Consider the following 20,734-nt stretch of genomic DNA (forward strand, 5'->3'; position numbering starts at 1 on the left):
CAACATTGCCATGGTCAGAGGAGGCCCAGGAGAAGAACCTGGCAGTTTGTTGTACACAGAAAGGAAGACCACCAGAAACCTCTCTGAACAAAGCATCCCAGCATCACTGATTCACAAAATGATTAAGAGAACCCATTCAAATGTCCTCACACAATTCCTCAATGACCACTTAGTTGGAATCAAGGGCAATACTAGATATTGTCTTTCCTATCTTAATTATTTTATACATTTCCCCAACTCACAAAGGTAATCTCGACTCCCATAAAATGCACCATAATTGATTCAAGGCTCATTTGTCATTTACCACTGAGCCATGTACATGCGTTATTTTAGGATAACAGGAATGCCATGAGGTGAGGTCTATCTGCTGCAGAGTTGTTAAATGGGCATAATTTTGTCCCCCACAAGGTCTGTACACTGAGTTTACAAAGCCTGTAAACTCTCAGTACCTCAGGATGTCACTATATTGTACAATATGGCCTTTAAATAGGTAATTAAATTAAAGTGAGGTCATTAGGATGGGCCCTAGTTGAATATGGCTGCTTAATTTATAAGAAGAGGAGATTTAGACATGGACATGTGTAGAGGGAAGACATGTGACATGTGAAGATAGTGGTATAAGACAGACATCTAGAAACCAAGGAGAGAGACCTGGAACAGAGTCTTCCTTCTCCTACTCAGAAGGAAACAACCCTACTGACACCTTGATCTTGCACTTTCAAAATCCAGAACTATGAGAAAATCAATTTCTGTTGCTTAAGACAACAATAGTAAATATCTTACTTAAGACCACAATAGTAAATGGCAGAGCCTTAGGAAACTCATACAAGAGTCCACCTTGAAAAAGGAGCATGAAGTATCAGACATCAGTCCCTAGAAGGAACCCCAGATGCCCTTCTTGTGCTTCAGTCTCACCTATTCACTTCATGGAGAAAAGCATCCTGCCACCAGTTTAGGAATACGTGGAACTATACCAGAAATACACAATATCTTATTCAAAGAGTTTGGGCCATGTCCCTTCCCTCCTCAGCACCACCTCACCCCAACACATGTATATAATTAGATCTGTCCAAGAGGGAACTTCTCTCTAGTCTTTAACTTGTATCCCCATTTTTGGATCAATACCTATGACAACCCAGCTCAAAAGAAAAAGGAAGCCTGTGCACCAGCTAGTTAATGTATTCATCTGAACCAAGAGTCATTCTCCAAAGGGTACATTTTGGGGGTAGATCACTGAGGGCAGGAAACCACTATTTCCTTAGTGATGATATGGCACAGTGGCTCCACATCTTGGCTTATCTACCACTTGTTACATTGTGCTTTGCCTCAATGTCTTCATCTGTAAAATGAGTGTTAATCACCATCATGACTTAATGGATTCCATTTGAGGACTCCATGAGTAAAGTCCTGTCATGCGCTTAGCATAGAACCTGACACAGAGCTTTCCTTCAAGAAGCGTTAACTACCATTATTATTATCATTCTTTATACTCTGCTAACAACCCACCCATTTATTTGTAGCTCTTCTGAAAGGAGACAGTAAAGGTAGAGCACTTCAATAATACAAATGCAGAGTTACTACAATTATTTCTACTACTGTTGCTACTATGAGTGGCTAGCCACTGTGAGTTGAATTGTTACAAATGTTGCAGGGCTGAAATTTATACCCACCTTTTATGATTTACTCATCAAGGTAACACTTGCATGTAATTTCTGCTGTGACTACACATTTGTGTGCCTGGGAAAGAGACTGGATAAGTAACATGGCTAACGTGGCTCAGCCAGAGAGAGGAGAGGCAAGGTTTGAACAGACAGGTCTTGACCGGAAGCCAATGCCACTTGGCCCCGTTCCACCCCCTCCCACTTACAGGAGGCAGCTGGATCTTGTTCCTTCTCCATTGCAGAGCCCTGAAGTACAGTGCCCTGAGCTGCAAAGACAGGCAGACCAGCATGGCGGACATTCATGAAATGCACAGCTTGTGTGAATAATCAGTACGAAATTGCCCCAAGAGCCTTTGTCAGGACAACGTGCTAAGGAGAGCCTCAATAATCGATTAAGCCTGGGACAGCTTTTGCCTTGTCCCGGTATCTGAAGGCTCTGTGCAGGAATACCCTCATTTTTATAGCAACCAAGGAGCTCCAGTGAGTTAAATTTTTCATATCTATGCTTCTTGAATCTTAGCTCACACCTCCAAAGTCCACAGCTAGAAATTAAGTATGCCTGACTTCAAATAAAGAATAGAAGATCATTGTTTTGAGGGTTTGCAGAGCGAGGAATGCCACTTGCCATCAATTAATCTGAGGAAGTGAACTAAATGCCCTGCTACAGCAGAAACACAAAAAGCTTGCCTGGAAGACAAGTGCCTAAAGCAAAACCACAAATCCCTTTTCTAGCAAACCTGCTGTGAGGAAGCCGGTATTATATTTTAAAGAGCACAGTTCCCCTTCCAGGCAAATACAGCAAATCCCAGTTTTTCTGTGGCAGTGGGTTCAACACTGGCCTTCAGAAATGTACATTAAAGTATAAGTAAACAAACCAAAACACACACACACACACACACACACACACACACACACACACACACAAAAGGAGGGGGCTGAAAAAGGAAAGTTACAACATGCTCTTTGTTCTTTTTTTTAAGTAGGTTCAAGCTGGAGCCCAGCTCAGAGCTTGAACTCAGGACCCTGAGATCAAGAGTTAGATGCTTAACCAACTGAGCCACCCAGGTGCCCGGTAATATGGTTTCTGAATTGTACCCTTTACTTGCTTGAGCTTTGGGGCTTCATTTATCATCTCAAAGAGGCTCTCTCGTCATTCCATGCATCCCATGTAGGTTGAGGCCCCACCCTGCAGTGGTCTCCCTGGGAGATCAGAGGCTGGATAAAACGTGAGAGAATTTCTCAGCCTTCTGCAGGCTTCTTGTCCCGATGGCAAAAACTAATTCTGTGGGGTGGATCTATCAATGTCAAGTGCCATTGTGGAACTGTTGGGATATTTTTGAGGCCTCACAGTTTGTCTCATATGTTCCCCCTGAAGCTTCCCTCCTCCATAGCCAGAGACAGTTGTTTTCCCTTCCTAGGAGTTCCTATAGAAGTGAGAGATGCTCCTTCAGAGATAATAATTTGCATTTTTGTCTCATCCATTAGATGTGGAGCTTCCTGAGGGCAAGGAACTCCTATTTTACTCTTTAGCACATTTCCAGAACCCAGCAGAGGACACAGCAGATGCTTAATAAACAACCAACTAACAAGAGGAACTGATGAATGATCTCTAGTCTGACTCTAATTCCTTGACTCTTAAGCCAGTCAATGCAAACTCACCAGACCTTTTAGGGAGACCAGAAAATGTGCCCAGTGACAGTTTACTCACCTTTGATATCTTGAGACAGTTTGCTGTGGGAACAACCAAGGCTCTTGCACTGTTTTTCACTTTTCAAGGACTATATTTGAAACAGGGCATCTTGATCTAAAGGGAGACTCTGAAAACAGGACTTTAACTGGCCCCGCTGTCTGGAGTGTTCCTGGATCCAGATGCTGTAGCTCATCAGCGGGGAGGACTCATGTTTGATCGCCAGTGGTGGTCAAGACAGGTGTTCTTTTTTTTTTTTTTTTTTAATTTTTTTTTCAACGTTTTTATTTATTTTTGGGACAGAGAGAGACAGAGCCTGGATCCAGATGCTGTAGCTCATCAGCGGGGAGGACTCATGTTTGATCGCCAGTGGTGGTCAAGACAGGTGTTCTGAACGAAGCAACTATTCAGTGCTCCACTGTCAAGTCTGAACAGTTCTGTAAGGAGAGCCCCTATGACATCAGGTTTCTTTCACTGTTCTGACTTATGGAGGCAGTGGTTCTCATACCAGCTGCATCAGCATCACCTGAGAGCTGGAGAGAAATGTAAATTCTCAAGCCCAGCCAGACCTACTGAATCAAGCTGTTTTACCAAGATGCTGTAGATGATTCTGATGCATGCCTAAGTTTGAGAACCATTGTTATAAAGTGTTACCCAGATGGAGAAACTATATGGTTTGAGTCAGTCCTACCGGAGATAGCAACTGTTTGCAGCATACCGACTAAAAGGCTATGGTTCTATCCAGCAAGGCCAGGGACAGAGCAATGCAAGCAAAGTGTCTAGGTGCGGAATTTAAGGAGGAACCTCATATGGCTCACCCTAGTCCTGGACCTCTTATCTAAATGGATAATTACAGGACTGATGACAAAAACACATCCAGGTTGCGCACCCTGCCTCTCTGGGACTCTCTGGAACCTGAACTGTTGTGTCACTTGATGGGGTTCCCAACATGGATGCCACACTCATATTCTCTCTGTTGTTGACTTCCACTCCCATGAGCTAATCAGCGAATAAGCAAACATAAAAAGGCAAATGAAATATTAGTTCTTGTGAAGTACGCTTAAAAGTCAGTTTTCTAGTCTCCTTTCTCTTCATTTTTTCTGCCACTCCACGAAAGAAACAAGGCAGTTAGTAACTAAGTCCTGTTCAAGAACGACAGGTCATGCAAGTGAGTGTCTGACTGTGCTGAAGAGTGTCTCAGGCGGACCTCCTCAAAAGGGCTCATAGCTGGGTGTTCAGCACCATAAATAATCTGCCTCATTCTGGGGTGTATTTCATTTCTGGGTGGATACTATTTCCTGTTATGTTGCAAGGATACTGACTTTTGGCTCCTACCTTGGCTCATCCTTCAACACTGCCCCCGCCCTCCTGTGTAATGAGCATCTCTCCTGAGACACAGCTGCCCCCAATTCCCCCCCGCCCACCCAACCCCCATCCCCCACTAGATGGCCATCCCTGGAGCCACCTTGACAAAACCAGGCTCTTCAGGCCAGGCTCTAGCCACTCTGTCAAAACTAAAGTCCCTTTCAACTTCTCTGTATCTATCTACATACATTTTTTCCCTGCCTAACAAGTCTACAGTCAAGAGCTACTGCCACCTAATACGTCATCTCTTGGTAGGCAGCCACTACTCTAAAAGCAAGAAGGAAATTACTGCCTTTGTGTCTGGGAGACAACCTGGGAGGACTGACAGATTCTTCCGTCCTAGAGGAGAGCGTGCACGATGCTCTCGAAACGAGAGGTTGGGATAATAACCCTCTGCTGCACATGCAACTTGTCCAGAGACCTGTGTCAAATCCACCCAAGCCCTGGTATGATGAGCCCCCCTATTTCTTTCTTCTCCAGTCCTGTGAGGGCCTGTCACTTGCTATTTGTGCATTCAGAGGTGAATTTACTTGGCTAAGCTGTCCCTGCCTTCCTTCTTCATTCTGCCAGTTGCAAAGAACAGCAAGAGTGGCATTCTGTCCCCAACTTGGACTGGGCTCAGGAAATTTTGCCATTTGCTATTACAAGAACCTCTCAAGTTGGAAGTCCTCACCAAAGACCCTATAAAAGGTATGAGGTGAAAGAGAGAAATGGGCCTTAACAAGCAGATGAGTTTATTTCAGTTGATGATCAGTAAATGCCCAAGAAGATAATCTGTTTTCCTCAAATCATATTTCCCCTCCTATTCAGCAAACTGATCTCTAATATTTTCTAGGTCTCGGGACATGAACTCCCCTCACCTGTTCAATTCCTCTGTTTTCAGTATTGCCAGTGATCCTTGCTAGCCTGGCTGTGGGCCATCTCTTCGGTAAATTGTCTACCCAACACATCCTACATGAATCGTCATGGCTCATGGCCCCTCTATCTTACTCCTCCAAGTTTCCTAGGTCCTGGAGAAGCAGGTGTAACACCAACTGATGTCAGGAATGCTGTGTGTCCTTCTTGGGAAGAGTGGGGCCCACTTCTGCTCCACTATTCCATAGGAGACCCTGAGTGGTGTGGCACCCAAAGGACCTTGGCAGAAGCTGGGGCTGGCTGGGCCTTCCCTTCACACCTCTCTATTTCTGTAACGTGTGTCTTCACAAGGCTGCCCTGATGGAGAGTCCTAAACGTCTCCTGATAATGTCACCAGTGATCCTCCCAAAACACTGCCTCCTCAAGAACTTGCAAAGGTCTCCCAATGCCTATGACAGACAAAGGCTTACATGAGTAGGTGCAAGAATACTCTCATACTTCCAGCTCCAGTTATGTCACCCCAGGGACCCCTTGCTCCAACCACACCAAGCCTCTTACAATGGCCCGAGCATTCTCCTTATTTCCTCCATTGGACAGAACAGTGAAAGAGTTCATAATATGGGCTTAGAAGCTAAACCACCTGGGTTCAATCTTCCTAATTAGGTAAGACTCACCAGATTCACTAGACTTTACATCTCAGTTACTCAGCTTCTGCATCGGTAAAATGGGGGAAAGTATAATTCTTACTCATGGAGTTATAGTTAGGACTCAGTGTGTTCAAAGGCATAACACTCTGGGAATGATGATGCCTGGCATCCAGTACAACGAACAAGGGTAGGTATTGGTATTACTAGAGAACTCTCCTCATCAGTCAGGGGTAGATTTAATAAACCTTCCTTCACAAACCAGCCTCAGCCTCCCAAACTAGGGGTAATGACATCTCTCTCTGTTCTCACGGCCTCTGCTAGTACATCTCCAAGCTCCTTCTACTCTATTTTGCCATACACGCTTGTCTGTCTCCTACATTAAATTGTGATCATTTTGAAGACAGAGACCTACTGTAACCCGTCTTACTTTTCACTCCTCAAAGACGTTCTAGGCCTTGAATACAGTAGACTTCGATAAACATTTGCTGGGTGAGAATTAATCTGAGAAAAGGAACAGAAACAGCTGAAATGCACAGCGTTTTTGGGTCCCATTTGAGAATATGGTGCGAGAGCCCAGACGTTTACTCTGTACCACCTACCCAATGGAGAAATATTCCTAGGATCCAACAGCATTTGTGAATACAATTACGTGAAGGTGGCTGTGGAAAGAACTGAATATGATTGTAAGCTGGGCAGGGATTGAAGCAGTCCATGAATCTGCTTCAATTGTAGTCAAAGTGGTGCCCAGTGTCCTTTTTTTTCCCCCTAGAGAGTCTTTCTAGAGAGCTTTCATTTGATGTTCTGTGGGGTCTGTGAGACCCCCAAATTAAGAACACTTGACTTAGTTATCTAGAGACAATATGCTTGCCCTCTACGGCCTTGCAATGGAAGGGAAACACAGACCTCCTCCCAAGGCACAGACTCAGTAGCAGAGACAAGTGGACAATGAGTGCTTGTTGATTTTAAAGGGAAACTAGGAGAAGCTCCTTAAATCATTCCATGTTAAGAGACCAACAAGGAATGCGAATAACAAGAATCTGGGAAACTCCATGGCCCGCTCCTCCTTCGGGGGATGGGAAGCCAAAGGTTATCTGTCATGACACAGGAATGCCTGGCTTGGAGCACAGACGGTTGCCATTTGGCTCAGTCTGGCTGCGAGAGTTGTTGTCTGTCACGGTGACTAAAAAACATAGTGCATCAGGATCCAGACACACAAAACGAAGCTGTTCACCTAATGACTGTGCCGAGAGTTAAGTGACACTGAAAAACCAGGGTATGTCTGATACCAGAACAAAGGGGAGACAAAGACCATTAGTGCAGAATCCCGGCAGCATTTCATGCTGGCGGATGGTTTGCAAGAAACCCTCGCGCAGAGCCTGTTTTATTTGCAGAAGCCACAGTGGTAAATTAAAGCCCATCCTAGCCCATTCTGGGCTCTCCGGTTTCTCTTGGAGCTGTTCCTATCACTGCCCATAGGCCACTAAAACCTTTCCACGTTCAGAATGATTGATTCCGCTCAAACAAGCAAGCCGCAAACTCATGTCGAAAAACTCACTTCAAATAAGTCATTAGCTTCCTTTATGGATTTTTCAGGTCATGGGGAATAGGACCTAGGAGCCCTATCTTCTGCAGAGGAGAAAGGGAGTATGTGAAGAGGTGGGGCGACCTGGAGAACCCACCAGATGCTGCATGAGCCCCTCTCTCTTTTCAGTCAACAAGAGACGTATAACAGAAACAGGTCCTGGCAACCTCACTGTCAGGGCCAGGTATTCCAACCAAACGAAACTGCACGTGCTGGAAGTGAAGGGAAAACGACGGCTCAGCACCCTGTCTTTGTCTCCAGAGCACTTGGGACACAGAAAGTCATGGCAAGGAAGGAGTGTCTGAGACTTTCTGACTCCTCGTGGGACGGGCTGTTTCAGCTGAGCCACAAGTGAGACCGTGGTGGGCAGGTGGGAACAGAAGTAGCTGTGGCCGTTGCGGTAGCCCAAAGGCACCAATACCAGAAACCCAAGTTCCGTAGCTTGGCAAGCTTCGGCTCACCGCCTGACCCACGTTTAGCAATTCTGATGTACCACGGAGCAGACAGCTCCAGCCCGGGATGACTGCTCCCTCAGCCCCTCTCCAACAGGCAATGAAAGCAAGACCCACTTTGAAAATTCTCCCCCATCATGCAAACTGACATAGGCATGCTTTTCAAAAACCCACAGCCAATCTGTTGATCATTACTTATTTACAAAGGCCTTCGGGCAGAAAGTCCTGTAAAAACCATACTTGATACGGTATACACTAGCTTTTTCTGCTTGTGGAAAAAAAGTCCCCCCAAGGCTACCTCAAACCATCACTTTCTATTGCACATAAAATGTAGCGTGTAACACTAAAGTATTTAATATATATGGTATAATATATCTACAGGAAAGGCATTTGTGTAGAAGTATGTTACCCTGGATTTGGTAATTTGATGTTTTGCTGAAGGCTACGACTTAAAAAAGCTTCCACCTCGTACAGAAGACCTGTCATCTTGGTACCCAAGAGCCAACAGAATAAAGAAGTACCCTTAAGCAGCAAAACTTTGACACAGCTTTGAAGCATATGAAAACAGTATAACGCCTCAGAATTATTATTACTCAAGATCAAAGAAATGAGCCATACTTTACATAGCAAACAGGGACAGGGAATTTGGCTCCAAAGGTTTCAGATTTTTCAGACTTCTCTTTATTTATTTATTTGCTTCTCTAAATTTAGGCAAAAGAAAGCGCCTGGGCTTTTCTCTACTTTAAATGGATAAAACTATTAGCATTAGATAAGGCGATTACCTAAAGGTGAGGAAATAGGAAATGAATGGTAGCATGACAACTGGCATCGTAAAAATGAGAAGCTTGGCAGTTGGTGCATTTCATTGCTCCTCATAAAGTGTAAACAAGCATGTAAATCAGCAACACCCCAGCAAGATTGAGCGAATGGGCAGGCAGAGGACTGGTAAGGAAACATTTAACAGGAAGAGATGATCATAACAGGAAAGGACATGGGGCCAGGGGCTTCTTCCATGGGAACCTGTGCCCTGGACCGCATGGAGGACTGCCGCGTCTGTGTCCCAGAAGGGTGGCCGTGGAAGGCCAGGAAGACGCGAGTGAATGGAGGGAGGGAAAAGTAGGGGGAAGTGGCCATAATTGTATTTCAGTAGTCAAAGGGAGGAGAGCAGCCAATGGCAATGAAAAGAAGAAAGAAACATCAAGATGGCAGGTATTTCCAAGGCAGTTATCATTCAGGGGTCACTCTTGTTTCATCACTGGGGTGCTAGAGAGTTAGGATGTTGGAGGAAATAAGCACAGGATTGGCAGATGAGTCGCAGACAATCTGGGGAAATGAAAGATGAAGAGGCCCAGAAGAGAAACCTGCAGAAGTCTGTCGAAATCTGGTTTCATTTGCCATTTCTGAGAGGAAGCCATAGTCAAGACAGAAAGAAGGATGGGAAGGAAGGAAGGGGGAAAGAGGGAGGAAAGAGAGGAAGTGAGGAAGGAAGGAAGGAAGGAAGGGAGGGAGGGAGGGAGGAAGGAAGACAGAGAAAGAGTACACACACGCCGTATTTCATAATTAATACTGCTTTTAGCCTGAGCAGAACTGGATTACTTTTGAACTTTGCTTTGGCAAGTCCACAGATTATTAGACTTTTTTATCAGTCAAAATCAATTAACAGAAATTTGATTTCAATCGACAGGATAAAAGGAAGGTAATCTTCAGGTTCATTTTTGATTGTGATGATACATCTCACATATGGCCTTAAGTACAGAAAACAGTCCTCCGAGGGACTCCAGCAGAAAGAGACTTGCCGGAGGCAAACTAACCACATGAGTTCCTCTGATTGGTTGCCGCCGTCATTAGTGCCACTGCTGTTTAGGAACTACACATAGACAGGACATGGTGACAGCTAAGACTTTAAAGCCTATGTATTTTTCAAACAGCTTTTCAAACTGTTTTTCATGACAGAATTTTTTCAGCTCTATCATTAACTGCTGACAAGCTGACAGAATAAATACTCCAGCCTTTAAGAAGCCACCTAACGATTGGTCCCCTCCCCCGCCTCGTGCTTGCTGGGGAGGGGCGGCTCCGGGCCTGGGCAAGGCGGGGAGGGGGCCGGGAGAGGAGGAGAAGGTGCTCAAGGGGGACCCTCATGGCCCGCGTTCCCTCTTCTTACCTCATCAGCTTGGGTGAGGAGCTTGGTGAGTTCCGCATGCCTCCGTTCCGTTGCTTTTTTTTGGGGGACAGTGTTGATGGCGGCTCATCTTCAACTGGAAATATAGGCAGCTCATGAGATTATGAACAGTTTGAGGGCAGACCGTGAAATACAGGCAAGCTATCAAAGGACACACACTCACGGCTCAGTCACTCACTAGGAATTCATAGCTGTCTTTTAGGACCCAGTGACAAAGACCAAATGCATTAGTCAAAGAGGCCGGCTTCGAAAAGGTGAAACCATCACCCCTTAACTCTCCAGCCTTTGAACATGCACTTTAAACAGACTAAACCAGTTTGTAAAAGCCCTACCATAAGAAAGGAAAGAACGCATGATTTATCTGTATATAAAATATATTACATATATGGGAACACTCAATCATTTTTCTTAGAGTTAATTTTAGTTACTTTGTTGAGTAATCGAATGGGTTTTTCTCATAAGCAAAATCAGAAATAAAGTTGTATGGGAAATAGCAGCATAGTAGCCGCCAACCAGCTGATTCTACAAATAAACCAACGTAGCTGGTGCCTAATCCCTGCACGCCAGACGAAGAGCCTTGGAGAGAGGCAGGATTTGAGGCCTTGACAGCCAATGTTTCAATCAGTCAGGGCTGGGAACACTGATGCATGCTGGCTCAAGGATCCATAGCCCATCTCGGCTCTTGTCCCTGTACCTCCCTAGAGGGAGAGCATGTGGGGTCGTGCACAGAGGATCCTTTTTTAACTCATTAAGACTGGGCTGTGAGTTTGGAGAACCAGGCCAGAGAAGAGCACCCACATGAAGGAGGAGGTTGCCATTGAATGGTATCTCGGATGATGTGGTGGGGGCAGGGAGGGCGGGCAGCATAGGGGTTTGGAAACCAAAGGCTGTTTTCCAAATGTCTAAACCACACAGATCGCTAAGCAATATGAAGGCTCGCTCACAAACAACACAGCACACTCTACTGCTTTTGCCCAAAGACACCCGCTAATAAGCTTTATAGATGTATTAGCCTGCATCATGCTTCTTTTTAAGAGAACTGCTTGATAATTAGCAGATGCGCACCCAGCCTGTCACCCAAGGGCATCAGCGGCAAAAGTCTAGCCCTCCTCTCCCCACCCCCACAATTCAGGCTAAAGCTGTAATGTCAAGAAGGAAAAATAGGTTCCTTGGATTCTTAGAGTTGACTGCAACACAGACTGGGAGGAAGCACCCTTGAAACTCAGAATGCACGGCCGTTACCTTAAAGCTAAGAAGAGAAATATTAGCAGTGATGACATCAAAAGAAGCTTGACATACGTTAATGGTGTACAAGTCTCGGGTGGGGGGACAATGCCACCTCAGCTATTCGAGAATGCCCAGGAAGACCCATATCAGGACATGCATTATATGGTACTTTCCTGAAAACCCTAAATAAATTTAGTGTTACCATACATGGTTCCAAGGGATCATAATAATCCAACTATCTTCCAAACCTGCTTCAGAGTGTCCCACTTCGTAGGTTCCCCTAATCCACTGTTAGTCTGGGGTCATCTATATTCTGGCTGACACGTGGAAAGGGAGCAAGAATGCGGTTTGAGGTGAGAGTGATTCCCGAAGGCAAGGAAGCACCTACAAATGCCCACAGCCCACTCACTCCAGCAGCTGCTCCCCCGCCCCATTCCCCCTGAGGCCCAGGCTCAGGCTGCGACCCTATCAGTCACTTAGGGCTCCAGGCAGGAACTATGTGGCTGGGAGGATATCGCATCTTATCAGAAATGAGTATCCACAGCAAATCACACAGAGACTAAACAGCACTTAAAAGATTAAAGGAAATAAATACAAGCCACATAAATGCTATTGAAAAAAATCACTTAGAGTTGATATGCATCTCTCGGCAAGCAAACAGGCACTCTGAGCTTGACCTGAATTCATCTTCCTTTCACAGGATAGGAGGCCAGGCATCCCAGGTTAATAATGGGGTAGAAAGGCAGTGAGAGAGGGAGAGAGAGAGAGACAGAGAGAGAGGGGGAGGAACAGGGAGACAGAGAGAGAGAGACGTGTGTGTCTAAGTATACTTTGGCGTTTTCCGCATCTAAGGATGGGGTAGAAAGTCTTGCATTGATTCCACCCATAATACAAGGTTGCCTTTTAATATGGACCGCTTACAGTTGTACTGTGTTCAGGGTGACGTCGATTCGTTGAGTCACAGGACAGACTAAAATAATGTGTGCGTGTGAGTGGGTCTAGTGGGGGTGAGTGTCCTTGCTTCTCTATCACACAAGCCTCCTTAGGCTTGGAGTGACATATCCAAAAAGGTTCTTCACCTAACCTAAGCTACTATGACTTAGCTTCATTCAAGGACCCCAGATGTTACCATGGTTTTGTCCAATTTATACACTGAGTCTATTTTAGTTAAGACCTGAACAGAAGTCACACTCATTGGCGTTTCTGTTGGATACCTCTGCTTAACTATTGTTTTCCCATTGGCCCTGGACCTATAATAACCCACTTTGGTTAAGCGTGGGTTATCCTTGCACCTTGTCACTGTTTGTTTACCTGCAGCGATCTTCAAATGGAAGACATGTAAGTTACCCAGCTCCAGGGAGACACTTCGTTCTAGTGCTAAAATTATACCTCCTTCTACGCAAGGAAACTATTTATTTTCATTGCAACTCACAAAGATCATCCATCATAATCATGCTGCATTTAAACTGGGATTTGTTCTCTTAAATGAAACTCATGTTCAAAGGTTTCCTCCTGCACTCACAGGCGTAGAAATGCAGATCTGTTCCCTGAAGAAATGGGGTGGGGGGGGGAATGTCTTCAGCTTAAATATATGAACGTTGGGTAATGGAGACCATTACATATGGCTTAGATCCCATGAGAGAAGTAGTGATAACTTCTTTCTCATAAGTAGGTTATAAACCATATTTAATTATTAGCCTTTCTATGGATTCTATCAATTTCTGCATATTTAAAGAAAGCAGACCTAGAAAAACTTTTAGTTAAGCTATAAAATATAATTTTCATTTCATGGCTTCTGTGACTACACGAAAGGAGTAAAAATTGAATTACAAAGGAGACTTAAATTTACTTACTTTCACGAGAGACAAACGCATTGAAGTAATTGGCCAGCACCTCCTGTCAATGCACATTTTCAGGCTCCTACTTAGACTGCGTTTTGGCTAATTTGGCTAATTACAATACACCTCTGTCTCCATCATTTTCACCTGCACCACACTGTGGACGATATGATCTCTGAAAGGAACCTGACTTGCCAGCTTCTTTAAAACACAAACAAGTTCAGGAATCTTATGTGGAATTTTTATAGGAGCTGAACTCCATCCAGTCTCCAAGTCCTCATAAAATTCAAGGGCTTGTTTTTGCACATCCCTAAGTATAACACTTAATGTGCTGTTGTAACTTCCCAGAGCTCACTTGTCTAATAGGCACTGAATCTAACAGTTTTACAGTTTGGGAAGACTCAGTGCTAGAAAAATGTCAGGCAAGTCTAATGAGGCTTCAGATCCCTTGGTTTGCGCTAGAGTTTAATTTAAAGTTACAATGATGTTTTAACATGTTTGCTTATACTTGACTAAAGAGGATTCATTATTTCAATGACATAACCTCCAGACAATGTTCTGGGAATTGATTTAAGATGTGGTGGTAATTCCAACAGCCTTAATGCAGAGTCGAACATCTGTAACAACATTTTACTCGACTCTTCATCGGCATTCTGTTTTCAAGCGAAAGCAAGGCAACATCTTCCAGAAACACTGGCCAGAACTCTGGGCTTATTTCAAGATGATCCTGTATTTTACTGGATTTTTTTTTTTTAAACAGAAATCTCTTTTTTTATTGGCCTCGCCAGCTTGCAAACACTGTGTCAGGGTTACCAACGCCTCTTTGTGGGCCTTTTGAGTAAAATGGGGCCAGGATTCCACCTTTCAGCTTTCCCAAATAGCCCAGTGCTGACAAGTGATGGATCTTATGCTCAGCTCCAGCCTGGGGCACATTCCTTCTTCCCCGTTTCCTCCACAGGGTTTAGGGGGATGAGGCCCTTTGACACTTAAAGGTGAATTTGTTGGCTGGAGTTAAAAACCAGTTCAAAGCAAATAAATTCGGAAATGCAATAAAAGGCAAACAACCCATAAACATGAGTCGACTGGCTATCTCCATTACGTTATGAATCACCACATCTGGAGAAACCCACATCTGCACACACTTAGCAGGTCATTAGTAATGTCATATTCACACTGGAATCACTCAGAGTGAGCGGCATGCAAAGTGGCTTGAAGGCAAAGGCATCTAGCTAACAGGGCTTCCGACTAAAGTCTTGAGCAAGCTGCTAGTTTGAGGGCAGGGTCACTTTAATTGTTATTTATTGTTTTCTATGGCTTTTCTCTTTGGTCTTTTGCTGCCCAACAAGCTGAAGGCATGCTGAAATCAACAATAGTACATCTTTCTTCTTCAACTGAGCTCAGCATGTTAAGCTAGAACACTAAGGGGTGCAGTTATTAAAATAAGGACGGGCTCCAGAACTCCTTCACCTGGCTCGGTCACAAGCCGAGAATTGTGAGTTGTGTCCTTGAACTCAAATGGGTCTTTGGGATAGCGCGATCTAGCTGCAACCTTGACTGCCAAACAATAATGAGAAAAAGAAAACGGAAATGAATCCTCTGCAAAATTTTTCATTAGGAAAGTTCCAAACAAGTTTTAACATTGAATAGAATGATCGCTTTACATGAAAAGGGAAGTTTCTTCCTCACAGCTGAACTGCAGTTTTTCTTTTTCTTTTCTTTTACCCCGATGGCTTCTTGAAATTCTTTTTGCTGGGTTTTTGTCATCAACGTCAGAAGGGATAATATGTCAGAAAACAATATTGTTTGTGCAATAATTTCCAAAAACCTACAGAGGACCCTTCTCCCCTATGACATAATACACAGACACCAAAAACTCAGTTTAGCCACAAGACCAGACCCATTATTTCCTGAAGTCTGCTAGAATGCATCCTACTGACAAATCATTATATTGCAAGTTATCAATCTTCAATGTTAAAGTGTCATTTTCATCCCACACCGCAGGTTTGGTCACTTGGCCATGATTGCTGCCTAATTTGTATTAAATGCCATAGGTTTGCAACTCCTAAGAAGGAAGGATGTGTAGCATCTCTTTGTGTCATGAGTGACAAAAAAAAAAAAAAAAAAAAAGTGGGTGTGTGTTTTCCATCTTTCAAGATACAAATCTTGTTTTACTAAAACTGAGATTCGATCAAAAAGAATGAGATCCTGCCATTTGCAACAATGTGGATTGAACTTGAGTGTATTATGTTTAGCAAAATAAGTCAGAGAAGGACAAACATCATATGATTTCACTCATATGTGGAATTTAAAAAACAAAGCAGACGAACATAGGGGAAGGGAAAGAAAACTAAGAGAAAAATAGAGAGGGAGACAAAACATAAGTTTGTTCTCTCTGAAACAGAACAAACTGAGGGTTGCTGGAGGGAAGTGGGTGGGGGATGGGCTAGATGGGTAATGTGCAGTAAGGAGGGCACTTGTTAGGATGAGCACTGGGTGTTATATATAAGTGATGCATTGCTGGGTTTTACTCCTGAAACCAATACTACACTGTATGTTGACTAACTTGAATTTAAATAAAGTTTTCTAAGAAAAGGAAAATAGGAAATTTTGCTTCTGGTATGTGTCTAATTTTGAGGATGGGGTAGAAATGGGAGAGAGACGTATAGAGGCTGGCAAAAAAGTGTTTAGCGGACTTAAAGTGTATATTTTATTTTAGTTTTTTTAATATTTATTTATTTTTGAGAGAGAGAGACAGACAGATGGTGAGCAGGGGAGGGGCAGAGAGAGAAACAGAGACACAGAATCCAAGGCAGGCTCCAGGCTATGAGATGTCAGCACAGAGCCCAACACGGGGCTTGAACCCATGAGCTGTGAGACCCGAGCCAAAGTCGGACACTTAACTACTGAGCTACCCAGGCACCACTTAAAGTGTGTATTTTAAATTTAAGACTGTTTACAATGAAAATAAACATTTGGCACAGGTAAAAAATGAACTAAAATAAAACCAGGGTAAGGAGAGAGGGTAAAATTGCCAGACTAGGGATGTTAACAGTGTGCTTCCTACTTTCTGTATGTTTACCAAACTTTCTCCCCAAGAAAAATCATGTTAAGTTACAGTAATACCGTAATTTCCCAACAGGTAATTCACAATGGACAAAACTCCTAAGCTGACCCAACCTCTCTCTAATATGATGGAAAGGCTTAGCCTTTCCCCAGAAAATCTGGGCTAGTTAACTCTCAAGGTCTTATAATGTGGCCACAAAAGAGCAATCCATGGACAGGAGCACAGAATGGCCCCTGCTTTCCGGAAGGATGTCTCCTGTCTTGTAATCATAGACTACCAGAACCCTGGCTGCCTGTCACACAAAACAGACGGGTGAGAAGGTGCAGATGCTTCCAGAAGCAATGAAGGAAAACAACAAGAACAACAAATGCCAGATAAATAATCCACACTGCAAGTTTGGTTCTATAATTGCTGTATAGGAGCACTTGACTGTTGGTTCAGGATGAATCCCGTAAGTGGGAAATGTCATGTGCCCATCAGTGAGATTGAACCACTAAGGAGGCTAGGACACAGTGAGGCAGGCATCAGAGCCAAGTTCTATGCCTAGAGGGTCATAAGCAGGTCATGAACATGGGGAAGTTATAGTGGGTGATATCCTTGGAATGAGGGCTTCTGGTCTGAAAACCTTGGGATAACATTCATTCCCCCCAGAAAACTGGTGAACATTTTGCAGTATTATTGATAAGACCAATCCATAAACCTATATTTTGAAAGATCATGGGGAATATTGATACACAGATGAAATACGAAAGGATGAAGGACACTGTCTCTCAAAAGCAACGCCAACAATAATAATATTTCCAACACATAACATATGTAATTCTCTATAATTGAACAATCACTTTATCATTTACATTATCAGGCAGGATAATTTCACAACTTCTGGTCGAGGAATAGGAAATACATTTATTTGGAAAATCTAGAGGATGTGGGTTGAAAATAACACCCACATGTCATTATGTAAAATGAGGATGGAAAGTATCTCCAAGTGGCCCTGCAGCCCCAGCACAGGCACAGGAGCACCTGCCCCCAGGTAGGCTGAGGGGGGCACGGAGGGGAGGTTTGTTGGAGCTTTTTCATTTCTGGCTTTTGTAGAGCTAATAGGAGGATGGGGAGGGAGATTTTAAGGAACAATAGGTTATGTAGAAGCTAATCACAGGGTGTATTTCTGGCTCTATTCACTGCCTGGGAAACCTGAATTGTGTAAGTTTGAGTCCATCAACACAGAGTAATGAAAGAATTCAGCTCCTACACGGGAGAGAGGAAAAATACTATATAAATATACTAACAGAACCCACATGACCTGGATTGCAATGTTCTCTACGGAAACACTGCAGACCTAATGGGTTCTCGAAAATCAAACAGGGTGGATTAGATGTTACCTCCCGAACCCATGCCCCCCCTCCCCATCTCAAACCGTAAGCCTCATGTTCTATATGCATCCTGGTAGGAGTCCAACATTCATCAAAATGCCTTGTATCTAGAATCTCAGCTCGTATATCTTCGCTAAAAACTTGACCTGCTGTAATAACCTGCCCAATGCTCTGCTCTGCTCGGCATTTGGTAGAAAATTCCTTTTGGAGATCTGGTTGCCTTTGGCTCTTTCTTTTTTTTCCTTGGAACAGATTGTTTCTATCGTCTCAAGAGCAAAGAAAAGTCTCAAACGAAGACTAGATATTAGCTTCTCAGAGATAAAACACAAAGGTAAACAATGGAATTCTAAGCGCAAATACATGACTAAAATGAGAAATGCAAGAACTTCCTTGAATTAATGCTATGGAGTTTGGAGATCGGGAAGGTAGTAGAAGATGGAAGATAACTTTTACTTTGAATCAAACTGTGAAAAAAATATACAGGAGTCCAACAAAACAGCCCTTTCTCAACTTTCCTTTCCTTCTTTCCCTATTCTTTACTCTAACACCAATGAGATGCTCATGGCTTTGAAGCCAAAGGGTGTATCTGACTCCTTTTTGTAGCCCTGGCATGTGCAGTAACTGTTGGTGGGAGACAAGTTTCAGAGTAAGGATGAGACTTGCCAAGTGCCCGGCATCAAGAGCTGCTTTCTTCTTATATTTCTCGAGTTCCAGGGTCAGCAAACTATATTCTGGAACACGTTTTTGTATAGCCCATAAGCTACAAATGTTTTTACATTTTTGAATGGTTGGGGGCAATCTATGTAGAACGATATTTTGTAACACATTAAAATGATAGGACACTCAAATTTCAATGGCTATAAATACAGTTTTGTTGGAGCATGGCCACATTCATTGACCTACTGTCTATGGCTGTTTTCACTGTACAACACAGTTGAGAAGTTGCAATAGAGATCTAGTGGCCCGCCAAGGCTGAGATGTTTACTAGCCAGCCCTTGATAGAAAAAGTTTGCTGATCTCTGCTCTCATTACTCTTCTCACATTTTCCTAGCCGTCCGGTTTCCAAAAATGACAATGTGTTTCCCCATATGCCACGATGGCCAGACAACAAAAGGAACACACATGGAGCCCACTTCAAGTGCACAGATTTGGGGAAGTCAGGAGGGGCAGAGGTAGTTTAGTAGTTCGAAGGTCCCTGCTATCCAACCTGCTAGGGGTCTGGCAGGTCCCCTCGAATTTGGGGAAACCAGTCAGGTGAGTTTCCCATTTTCCAACTCAAGCGGAGTCAGATTCATCTACCCTGCACTTTGAGAATCCACATCGACCATGAGCAATTCCTTGAAGCTGTCAGTATGTGCTGCAAATCCACCCTGAGAGAGCCCGCACAAGACAACAGATTAACCATTAGACTAGATATGTTGAAAATATACAGCTTCAACCTTTCCCCAGCTAGCTCAGAGCGATATATAGATGATTATTTCAACCGTCAGCTGCCGCATAGATTTAAACCCCTGCACAATAACTCCTGGATTCATCTGCCCCTTGTCAAACTTGCACGGCTTTAGTTGGGGGATACATGGTGTGGCAGTTTCACTGTGAATCCAGAATGATCCAGACGGCTGCTGTCTCTTTGTTAACAGGAAGCCAAACTGATGAGTTTGTAATGCATTTCTTATCAAAGGTAGTTTCAGAAAAGAAAATGTGCCCCATCAGTTTGGTTAGAATTTCACATATAGTAGATTATGGGCTTAATCAGAACATCTCTGTTATTTTCATGAGGAAATAGATAATTCTGTATCCATCCCATTAAAATCACTTTATACTGATGAATTATGTATTTATAAATTTATAATTATCTTTGATTTTTTTCCCCTCCTTTCAGGATACTTAATAAAATCATCAGCTAGATCCCAGAAAACAATGGTACTTCATAGACACAAGCATGCTAATATATTTTTTTAAGTTAATGCCGATCTTTTTGAGCTGTGTGTCTAAAATGATCATAGTGAATAAAGGGATTGTAATTTTCAACTCGTATGTTTAACAAAGACAAAATGGACTGTAATGGAATTTATGGAGCCTGTAAAGGAACTCTTTCTCTAATATGGTTTATTATCAAATAGATTTGGATTTACTGTAGGATAAATCAGGCCCCACTGAATGTATCTGGAGAAAATGACTATAAGGTCCTGAACACTGCTCCTGGCACATGGAAAGTGCTGCCATTTTTTTGTTGTGCTTATTCAGTATGTAAACGCCAGCATTAAAATTGTTATCTATCCCACCTTTATTTAAAATTCTGACATTTTATTTATCATGGATTTTTTGCACTTTGATTTAAAAAAAAATATTGCATGAAACTATCACTTATCTTGATTACTGAGAGTTTTGGTGCCATCTTAAATTTGGTGCCCAAGGCAAGTACCTCACTCTCTTTCCTCAAACCCTGGCCCTGCCCTGCCCATTTCTCAAGAGTGTTCTTGAACCTGCTGGGTCTGCCCACCCTGCCTGTCATTACAAAGACGTTATGTTAGTTAGTATCTGCATGTGTGTCTACACACTCTCTTGTTCAGAACTGGGCAAGGCAGATATAAAACCAGAGTTATTCTTTTGATCACTTCATGCTGTTTGCATGAGATTGTTAAGGGAGACCCTTGCAAGAAAGGTTTCCTTGTGGATTTACAAACTGTCAGACATCCAAAGGAGTGGAGAAAAGATCATACTGCCTCAGGAATCTGAGATTTGCCACCTGCCTGGGGTGAGAAACAGAACAGAGAGAAAGGGTCAGGTCTCTCATGGACTTA

The 20,734-nt window shown here is 43.4% G+C and overlaps 1 protein-coding gene across 44 annotated transcripts in view; it reads right to left on the bottom strand.

Annotated features, from left to right (window-relative positions):
• Positions 1 to 20,734, bottom strand: part of KCNMA1 (potassium calcium-activated channel subfamily M alpha 1) — a 729,677-nt gene that overhangs the window by 82,129 nt on the left and 626,814 nt on the right. For 41 of the 44 annotated variants that reach the window (XM_045437744.1, XM_045437752.1, XM_045437747.1 and 38 more), the window contains one exon: positions 10,411 to 10,504. In XM_045437744.1, the coding sequence (XP_045293700.1) occupies positions 10,411 to 10,504 (94 nt within the window). Of the gene's footprint in view, positions 1 to 10,410; positions 10,505 to 14,960; positions 15,048 to 20,734 lie in introns of all 44 variants that reach the window. The other 3 variants (XM_045437790.1, XM_045437789.1, XM_045437788.1) reach the window with 1 other exon arrangement.

Source organism: Leopardus geoffroyi, chromosome D2, assembly GCF_018350155.1.
Source record: "Leopardus geoffroyi isolate Oge1 chromosome D2, O.geoffroyi_Oge1_pat1.0, whole genome shotgun sequence".
Taxonomy (NCBI): Eukaryota; Metazoa; Chordata; class Mammalia; order Carnivora; family Felidae; genus Leopardus; species Leopardus geoffroyi.